The sequence below is a fragment of the Vitis vinifera genome, chromosome 12 (assembly GCF_030704535.1).
Source record: "Vitis vinifera cultivar Pinot Noir 40024 chromosome 12, ASM3070453v1".
Classification (NCBI taxonomy): domain Eukaryota; kingdom Viridiplantae; phylum Streptophyta; class Magnoliopsida; order Vitales; family Vitaceae; genus Vitis; species Vitis vinifera.
The window spans coordinates 8,701,945-8,712,110 of NC_081816.1; the positions used below are offsets into that span (position 1 = coordinate 8,701,945).

At 34.9% G+C, this 10,166-nt stretch overlaps 1 protein-coding gene, 1 long non-coding RNA gene and 5 other non-coding genes across 7 annotated transcripts; all 7 read right to left on the reverse strand.

Annotated features, from left to right (window-relative positions):
- Positions 1 to 3,656: 3,656 nt before the first annotated feature.
- LOC109123513 (uncharacterized) lies at positions 3,657 to 7,001 on the reverse strand. Its single transcript, XR_002031208.2, has 2 exons — positions 3,911 to 7,001; positions 3,657 to 3,822 (listed from the first exon to the last, which is right to left on the reverse strand). It is a non-coding gene; the product is annotated as an uncharacterized LOC109123513 (long non-coding RNA).
- Positions 5,215 to 5,320, reverse strand: LOC132254834 (small nucleolar RNA snoR97). Its single transcript, XR_009467215.1, has one exon. It is a non-coding gene; the product is annotated as a small nucleolar RNA snoR97 (small nucleolar RNA).
- On the reverse strand, positions 5,516 to 5,631 carry LOC132254823 (small nucleolar RNA Z278). Its single transcript, XR_009467204.1, has one exon. It is a non-coding gene; the product is annotated as a small nucleolar RNA Z278 (small nucleolar RNA).
- LOC132254841 (small nucleolar RNA Z223) lies at positions 5,804 to 5,885 on the reverse strand. Its single transcript, XR_009467222.1, has one exon. It is a non-coding gene; the product is annotated as a small nucleolar RNA Z223 (small nucleolar RNA).
- Positions 5,972 to 6,059, reverse strand: LOC132254837 (small nucleolar RNA U36a). Its single transcript, XR_009467218.1, has one exon. It is a non-coding gene; the product is annotated as a small nucleolar RNA U36a (small nucleolar RNA).
- LOC132254838 (small nucleolar RNA snoR134) lies at positions 6,347 to 6,489 on the reverse strand. Its single transcript, XR_009467219.1, has one exon. It is a non-coding gene; the product is annotated as a small nucleolar RNA snoR134 (small nucleolar RNA).
- A 275-nt stretch (positions 7,002 to 7,276) lies between the features above and the next one.
- Positions 7,277 to 10,165, reverse strand: LOC100242621 (uncharacterized). Its single transcript, XM_002274289.5, has 2 exons — positions 9,733 to 10,165; positions 7,277 to 8,183 (listed from the first exon to the last, which is right to left on the reverse strand). Exons 1-2 carry the CDS (start codon positions 10,118 to 10,120, stop codon positions 7,486 to 7,488), a joined length of 1,086 nt encoding a protein of 361 aa, XP_002274325.3. The 5' UTR covers positions 10,121 to 10,165; the 3' UTR covers positions 7,277 to 7,485.
- Position 10,166: the final 1 nt, after the last annotated feature.

Sequence of the window (10,166 nt, forward strand, 5' to 3'; positions counted from 1 at the left end):
TGGAAATTTATACAAAAATATCTGAAGAAAAGATCTAAAAGAGTCAGTGCACAAATATCCCAGTTCGCACGTAGATTTCGCACGTTGCATGGTGACTTGCGAAAATCTCGCAAGTTGATTTCGCAACTTGGAATCCATTTTCGCACGTTGAGCTCCAAGTTCGCAAGTTGCAAAATCACTTTTGAAAGTTGGGCTTCTCTGTGACTGTGCGGCTATATTCCATTTCCATTTCGCAAGGTAGGCTTTAATTTCGCATGTTGGAGTTCCAAATTCGCAAGATGCGAATTTGTCCTTCAGCTGGATGCAGTTGTCTTGTGAAGGCCATATCTTCCTCATTTCAGCTCCAATTCCTACACTGTTTGAAGAGTTGGATTCTTGACTTCCTGAGCTTTGAAATGGTATATAGCATGTAGAAAATGGACTTCGGGAAGTGCTCCAAAAGTGCGAAAGAAGACTGCAGCTGTTGTCCTCTATTTTCTTCACTCTGTTTTTCCTCTCTCCGTTGTTCTTTCCTTGCATACTTTGAACGACTTTGGCAAAGGGCTATGGAGCTCCAAAGCTTGGTTCTTCATGAATTTGAGCTTCCAAAAGCTTTTCCATGAACTATATACAGCTCTCTCTCATTCTTGGATTGCTTTGGTGTAGCTAAAAGCTATCAAAAACACCAAAACTTAACACAATTTGATTAGAAACGATTGTAAGGGTCTTTAACATGTCAATTGAGTTAAAAGATAATAATTACTACTCAAGAGTGTTTAAAAGAGTTAATTACAAGTTACAAAATAGCACTTTTTGAGTAGTAATCACATTACAAAGCCAAAGGTTAGCAAGCAAAAATTAAAGAAACCCTAGAAACAATATGAAGGGAATGGAAGCATTTGACGATAAAAGCTGTTTTGTCCCTATTAAGATTCGCAAGAAACAGATTCAAAACCTTAAATAGCAACCCGAAAACTAATAGAAAAAAAAAATCCTTCAGTAATCTGAAACTGGAAATGGAAAAATCCTAAATCTCGTATCTCTTTCCCGAATTAAAAACAGACTACAACGCCAAATCAAGGCATCATTCAACCAAAAAATCAACAAAAAATCTTACCGGCTTGTAGATACATGAAGATAATAGTTGTGATTCTTGTGAATATGGGATAAACGAGGATGAATCGAGAGGAGATGGAGGAAATGAGATTATTGAATGGATTTTCGAATGGATTATCTGATGGATTTCTCCATTGAGTGGGAGGAAAAACCCTAGTGTCGACAGGAACAAGAACTGAGAGAAGAAGACCTGAAATGAGGAAAGGAAGCTAATATTTATAAGTGGGGGGTAAAGTTCTAATTTCATATTTAGGGTGGGGCGGGGCGGGTCAAATTATAACTACACCCGACCCCGCCCCAAACCCGATTCAGGTTTTTAAAAAAAACCTGAACCTGGCCCATCCCCGATTGCCATGTTCCTATACCCATCCCAATAGGGGCGGGTGACCCGGGAAACCCGCGAAATTGTCATTCCTACTTGTTATGCCCTTTCACAAGTCTCGACTAATGAATGTGCATAACAATATGTTGGTTTGAAGGTAAATTAACTATTACTACTTTTGTCTTGCTACAAGTCATTGGATTGGTAAAAGTATTATGTGATGATGAAGTAATGACAATCTTACCATTTGACTTACACACTTAAGAGTGCGTTTGTGAGTGATTATAGAAAACATTTCTAATATTTTTAACACTTGAATGATAAGATTTTTCAAGTATTATAAATATTAAAAGCACTTCCTAAAATCACTACCAAACGGGTTCTTATACGATTTGGTTATTCCTTAAAGTTATTAGCTTGATTTAGGATGAAAATAGAAACTTCAATTAAAAGAGAACGTGTCATTGGATCAATAGAAGTGTTATGTGACAATGAGATAATGATAGTCTTATCATTTGACTTGTATGCTTATAAAACTTGGTTCTTCCTTTAAGTTATTAGGTTGATTTAGGATGAAAATTGGAACTTTAGTTAAAAGAGATAAGAGGCAAAAGAGTTTTATTTGATGTGCCAAAAATTTGCACACATAAATTTGATATTAAAGAATAAGAAAAATAGTGGATAAGTTTATTTTAAAAAAATAGTTGGGTGGGGAAGGGAAGGTAAAGAAAGGAAAAAAAAGAAAAAGATAAAGTAGGGTAAAGATTTAGATGCATAAGAGTAAGAAAAGAAAGGTATTTTTGTTATTTCACATTTAAGATTTATTAAAGGAAAAAAAATTAGAGTGATTAAAAAAAGAGTTGAGTGATTAGAAAACTTAATAAGTGTAAAAAAAAAGAGTAATAAAAAGAATATAAGGACAAATTATAAAAATATAATAAATAGAAAGACATGAGCAAATAGAATGCAATCGATTCGCTCAAACGTTACTCAAATACTATATAAAATAGGATTAGCAAAGAAAACATTGATGACAAGATGAACTATTAAATTTGATCTATTGGATTGTAAGAATTAGAATTGAAGTAGTCTAATGCAAGTTTGTGTTTAACCTTTTTATAATATTAACTTCTTTCAACTCTCCACACTAAAATCAGACTAGGTTTGATGGGTTGAATCGCATATCAACATAATCAAAATGTGTGCCTATCAGGCCATCTGAATAAGAATTGGATTTTAAGGATTAGAATTGAAGTAGCCTAATGCAAAAAATTTTTGAACACAACATTGCTCCACACCATGATTTTTTTATTTTTTTTTATTTTTTTATTTTTTTATTTTATGAAAAAAAAAAACCACAATTTTCACTTAAACTACTTATTTCCAATGTTTTGAAAACCAGATCGAATCGATTGGTCCAACCATCGATCGATGACCTTTTTAGTTCAATTCCCCTTCTTGAACCGTTTACCTATTGGATCGATCTCGAATTGCTTGAATTAGCGGTTGGATTGGTAAATCAAGTGAGCTAATTCTTTGGGAATCAAACAATTTAACGTTTTTTTTTTTGGCAAAATAGGTTAGACTTTCCCTCCTACCCAACATTCAATGCCCCCATTATTTGGAAAAATGGGCATTTTTCAATGTGGGATAAATGTAGTTGTTGATTTAAAGAAAAAAATCAACTTTGGAGTTGTAAGAGGAGGGATAACAAGTTTAAGGAAGAATAATTGCATCACTTTGCTACTCTTCTATTTGTATTAAAAATTAGGGTTTAATACACTTTGCCTTCTCAACCTATCGTGTGTTTTGCACATTTCCCCTTTAGGTTTAAAATCGAACACATTACACCCCATGCTTCTTAAATTACAACACTCTGCCTTGATAGTTGGACGATGTTAGTTTTTGTGGACGGAAACGTCACGTGTTGTGCACATAATTGATTAATGAAGGCTAAATGTGGAAAATCTTAACCCTAAGAAACCCCCAAACAACTCTCAAGCTTCGTCTTCGTTCGAAGCCTTAACACATTGAAACCCTAAAAGCCCCAAATACCCAATACAAACATCGAAGAATTGAGAGTTGGATTGAAATGAATTTTAACAGTAAATTTATTTTTTCTTCCATTGTTTTGTTTTAATTTTTTTTTAATGGCTAAGAAAAAAACCAAACAAATTTCTTCCAAAAGAACTTGCACCATTTCTTTGTAGTAGGATAACTAGAACAACTAAACAAATCGTCCATGGAATGGTCATCAACCAAAACATGCATTTAACCCTTTTTCGATAAACAAATACTTCATTCTCCTTATTTTTCAAACCATTCAACAATACATGAATGATTTGCTTCGACCTATCACACATTGGAGCATTATACCACATGAAGAATCCACATCCTCCATATCTCTGTTCCAAAAATTAAACACATATAATAATAAGATGTCTACAAAGAACAAACGACCAACAATCAATATGAAAATTAATACATTATTACCTTATGCTTATTGCATCCTAAAAACCTTATCCCCGGATTTAGATTAGTCCAAGATGTCATAATACGAGCCTTTTTACCGCAATAACAATGAATGGGAGAATCCTCTATTACTCTTGCAGTTGTGTTAGCTCTTTGTTTGGGGTTGCAATTTTCCACATTTACCTTTCATTCGTCAGTCACGTGCACAATATATAACATTTCCATCCACAAAAACTAACACCATCCAACAATCAAGGTCGAGTGCTACAATTTAAGAAGCATGGGTGCATTGTGTTCGATTTTAAACCTAAAGGTGGAATGTTTAAAACACGTGATAGGTTAAAAGAGACAAAATGTATTAAACCCTAAAAATTATAAAAACAATAAATAAACTACATGTCATTTCAAAAAATAATGTAAGTATATATATAATTACAAATTTTCTTCAAATTTCAATATATTTTCATATTTAAATATTGTACATGTTTTGTTTAATAAAATTTAAAATATTAATATATTTATATAAAAATAAATAAATATTATTATAAATATTATTAATTTTTAAAAATTATTTTTAATTTTAATAAATTATAAATCATATATTTATAACGTTACTTATTTGATTCAATTAATGATCCGACCATTAAACCATGAACCAATAAGTTTTCCAATTCAATAATCAGTCCAATTATTAAAACAATTGCTTATTTCTTTTTCTTTTTTCTTTCTTTTCTTATTCAAAAGGTCTAATTCTAGAATAGATTACCACTAAGCTAGTCGTCTTATACATTACTTGTAATAAACATATTGAATATTTTACCAATACTTACTAGACATTTAAATCTTATAATTTTTGTTTAGAGATAAAAACATTTTAATGTTTTGATTATTTATACATAATTTCAAATTGTTATAATTATTTAATTCTAGTATAACATAAATCATATGTTTATTATATCATACTCACAACATTGAGAATCCCAAATCAATTTTAAGGAATTGGACGCACAAACAGTTTGTATATTGGAATTCAGTGAAAGAATTGAATCAATACACCTTAACAAACCCAGAGGACCAGAACCTTTTTAACAACTATTTTTTAAAACAATTTTTTTCCCTTTAGAATGAAAAACATAAAAAACACATTTCACAATCATTCTTAAAAAAGCAGAAAAATAGGTTTTTTTTTTTCTTTTATTCCAAACAGATCCTTTGTTTCTAAGATGTTGCAGCAAAAAAAATGAAAGCATTCCACTACACCATATCATACTGCATGAGAAAGAGACCTAAGAAAAGAATGCACGAGAATTGTAGCTTAAAAAATCTAATGTAGTGATGGCATTTAACTCCAGTCTCGTGGTAAAGGGGAGAAGAAGCTGATTACAACACCTAACTTTCTGAGTTTTTCAGCCTCCATACCCACCATGCAAGGGTAGAAAGCATAGTTAATCAACTTAAACTCAAGATGCAAACAGAGAAGATGAATAAATCATCCACTACTATATATCTTCTTAATAAAAACATTATTATTTGCATCCAAACACCAGATGATTATTTTGAAAACATTTCTAATGACAAAATTACAAAACATTAAAACAATTGTATGAACTTCTAATCATAGAAATTGCCTCAGCTGAATCCATTTATGTCATTTGAATGTAGCTTCACCAAGTAGGTTCTCCCTGAAACACAGGGTCTTGGCTCCACAACACCTCCAAATATTGGATTCTATCATCATTGGCTATTAAACAACACCAAAATCAATCAAATTTTCAGTAGGCATTTTCCCAATCAAACCCTACAGTTCAAGGTTTGAAGGACTACAAACAAACACACTTCAATCGACAAATTGAAAACCCAACAATTCAAAGTTGGAAAAACTACTTATTGGTTTGTGGAAGATTTGGGTAGAGGGCTCAGAGCAATTAACAGCTCTATCAATCAAGAATTTTCTGAAGCAGACCTGGCATTAAAAGCTATAATTCATCATCACTGCAAAAAACATCAAACAGGTTTTTCAGAGAGTCCACTGAGATTCAAATCACTATGGGGGTTTTTCTGTAAAACTACAATTATCAGAGCTGGCTCATATTAAGAAATTCAACCATTTTTTTTCCTTTATGCTTCATCGATTGCTCTCAGAAGCGCGGATAACATATAATCATTGCCAGAGACAATTTCAAAATCAGAAGAATTCACAAGGGAAAGAAGTTTGAAATGTATCAAAGATTCCAACTTTTCTATCACTTTCCCTCGAATTCTCATCCTCCAGACAAGAGGTGGATATGGCGGGTGTTTTTAGAGGCAAAACCATTGAAAAGTGAAGCCCCCACGTTTGACACCGCCGAAGATCAATCTGTGCCTCCATGACTAGACCTTTTTTCAGAGTTATTATTCAGAAAAAAAGCTAAAGGTGAGGAGAGGCAAACAAAAGAAGAAAAGGAAAAATCTAGAGAGGGATGTGGCCGTTGATTTGACACAGATCAGCTGTGGGAGAGATTCAAGATTGAACTGCAACACTAAACGGCGTCGTTTTAGCACGTGTGTTGGGGCCTTTTTCTTCAAGAAGTCTTCGGATTAGCCCGGGAGACATTGTGCTGAAAGAAAGAACACCGAAACCCTCATTTTCTGAAACCCTAAACCCTAACCCTAATCTTAAGGCAGAGACTGCGATCTGGAGAGGAGGGAGGAGTTTTTGCGGATATATAGTGGAGATGCGGCCTTTGAAAACCTAAAAACCCTAACCCTATCGTTCTGCAGCCTTCGAGTGGCTTTGGGCCTGGGCCCTGAAGAGCCTACTTGAGTTACCATGGGCTGGGGCATCCTGGGCCATTGTGGCCCAATTGGGGATGTTGAATTCTTCGCGATTTACCGAGTTGGCCCTTCGAATAAAAACAGAAAAATAGAATATCGACGCATTAAACAGTGTTTAATGTTAACAAGTGAGTTATAAAAAATAGTATTATCTTAAATTTTATTTTATTTATTTATTTTTATTTTTAATTTTACTTTAAATTAGAAGCGATTTTGATGTAGCAAAACACATCAAAATAGCCCTGAATATATCTCAAATTTAATGTAAAAAGCATCTGAAAAGGCGAAAATAAACTTTCTATACCATTTGATGTTGTTCTGCTTGGGTTTGTAAGCTGGCTCTTCCCATTCATATTATCCTAAGCCTCCATCTTTATCATGGGACTTCCAAGTCTTCAAATGCTGCAGAGGGCAGAATGGGCTGTTCAATTTCCTGGAATGTTAAAAGAATTCAAATAGCAGCCCTTAGTCTATTAAACTTAAATCAGGTTCAAGTCCTATTTCATCATTGCTAATACCTGAACACAAGCCAAAAATTTCAAATTCTAATCCCATTTGGAATACAAACAAAAATGAAATACAAAATCCAAAAGGGTAACGGGTAGATGAATATAATTTCACATCAATTTCTCAACAAGAACTCGTCTATAACAGTAAAGCAACAAACAACATTGCACAAAATATGGGATTGCAGAAGTTGCCTATCCTAAAAGAGAAAAAGGAGATTGAATTGTTGGGACAAGTTTCTGCTGAGCAAGCTAGTTCAAGAGCTGATGTTTTTGTCATACTATCATCCATGTCAAGTGCCGGTACCCGGCCCACTTAGCTGCAAGATGGATTCCAATGGCTAAGGAGACACACAGCAGAGGCACTGGAAGCCTCCTACTTGTTGCTGCAACTTCGCCTTCTTCCTTTCCGTCTGAGATCTTCTTTGAATGGTGAGAAATGGCCAAAGCTGTATATGAGGCTATCACGACAACTCTAAGCCATGGTTGTCCAACAGCAGCAAGCACAGCTGCAACAGGCAATGCAGATGAAACATAGTCTCTCTTCTTAACAAGCTGAGCAAAAGCAAACAACCCCACTAGGAGGGTCCAGAAGAATGGCTCAGAGATGAAATCTTTCACGGCTGCAAAGCCAATTAGGCCGGATACCGTGAGAAGATATGGCTGGCTGTTTACAGAGTCTGGAACTGTGGCTTCTGCTATTGCAAGTACTGCTGATGCCAGTATGATGATCGTTGTCAGCTCTGGAACAGGGGCATATGTCACTATGCTTGAGTAAAAAGCTCTTATAGTGTAAAGTGCAGTCTCAACACATCTGATCAGAGAAGTGACTGGATTGCCAATGAAATGGAAGATAAGGGCCAAAGCAAGTTTCAAGAGGTATCCCGCAAAATAGACGACAGCCAATGCAGCTTTTCTCCAGTTAGATAGTTCCCACAAGACGGTTCTCCATGCATAGACAAGGAAAACCAGTGCTGCAATTTGTTTTTAAAGGTGAGAACAGTTCAGTCAGCAGTGTAGTACTTTGCTTCTTTAATGGTTCCAATTTGTTTTCAAAATAAAGAAGATAAGCAACATTGATTGCTATTATTATTTTAAAAGAAAAAAACTGAAAATAAAAAAAAAGAGGGTAACACCATCAAACACGAAGTACAGGATTTATACAAGCTTAAACCGGGCAACAAGGATTTGTACAAGCTTCTATTTAGTCATACAAACAATCAAACAAAAGGACTTTGACAAGAAAATTGAAGAGTAAAGCTCATTTGGAGAAGTGTTTGGTCAAGCGTTAAGATCACAGAAGTCTCTCTCCAGTAGCCCAGTTCTACCAGATTGAGTTACAAGGGAAAAGGTCCCCAAAAAAAAAGTTTGGACCATGAAGAATGAACCCACTAAATGCAAAACATATGCTTTTTTGTTCAATACTGAAATATTTGGCTAGCATATCATTTGTTGGCATGCCCAAAGCATGTCCTCTAACTAGTGTTCTCTCTCTCCCTCTCACTCTCCCTCTCTTTCTCTCTCTCTCATAGGCAATAAAAGTTGTATATATATGGCACGGCATGAGAAAATAGTACACCAAAATACACAACCCATATGGAAGGGGCACCAAATGGCTAAACCACATAAGAGAGCACATAAAAAACAACCCTCTCTCTCAACATGATCAATCAAAGGCATTGCTCCTCCTTTTATTTTTATGTTAACCCAAACTAAAAGGTTACTTAGGAACAAATATTTCAACTGGTCAGCCTGCTCCTCCTTTTCAAATGCTTTTCGATTTCATTTTTGTCAAATTGTCAGAAAAGTGAAAAGTGAAACGGCTCTCCATACCTTCTCCTCCAACTAGTGTGAAGAAAAAGGAAATTGAGTCTTCTGTATATAACTCATTGCAGACCTAATGTAAAACACACTCATCTGAATTGATTTCCATGCTACATCTGAAAGTCTTATAAATGGTCATGCTCCCATCAAAACCCTTCATCAGAAATAAATGGTACAAGGAATCAATTCAGAATTTCACTGAAAATATTCATCAACCTAATAACTCCTATTTTTTCTTTGCAGTTAACTAGTTACCCAGCTAAATCAGATGATATAGTTTCAGTAGAAGCATAGTTCATTGTGCAGTAGATAAGAAAATGCATGCTTCAAAAACAATTACGTACAACAAACCAACAACAAAAAAAATGGAGATTCAAATAAATGTAATTCTAGGATTCCAACTTTAATGCCTTCTATTTTCCTATCTTTTCCCACCAACCAAACAGAGTGCGAAGAACATAACTTTCCCCGAAACAAGAAAAATTTAAATATTTAACAAGAGAGATAGCTTGTTACTTTTCCCAAATAATTGTGACTCTGGAATTCCAAATTTTAATTATTTCATTTTCCTATCATTTCTCACCAACCAAACAGAGTGCAAAGAACATAACCTTTCCCTTAAGAAAAGGGAAAACTCTTTCCTGCAATCGTTTTCCATCAAAACAAACAGATTAAACGACAGTTCGGTATCATATATACCTATATACCAAGGCCACCTTAAAGGAGGGTCAGGAGCTTCTTTGGTCAAGTGTCTGAACCTTTCAGGCATTGTACTCTGCCTTCTAGCTTCTTCAATTCCCTCAAAACCACTACCATTACTCTTCTCTTCTCCATTCTCAGCATTCGCACAAAACCCTAACTTTCTTCGGCGCAAAACCCCTAAATTTTTTTCAGCAAATCCAAAGAGATTATGGGTGTATTGGATTTGGGGCTTGGACAGTTGAATTCGAGTTGGAGAAGAGCAAAAGGCGAGGGTATTGCTAGGGTTTCGGAGGAAGAGAAGGGCATTAGGGGGAAATTTGAGATGAAGACGAGGGCATTTTGGGAATAGGGCCGGGTAGGAGAGTGAGCTCATCGTCGTCGACATGGCTAAAGTCAGTGATCTTCGGCCAATATCACCGTTTAAGAAACAT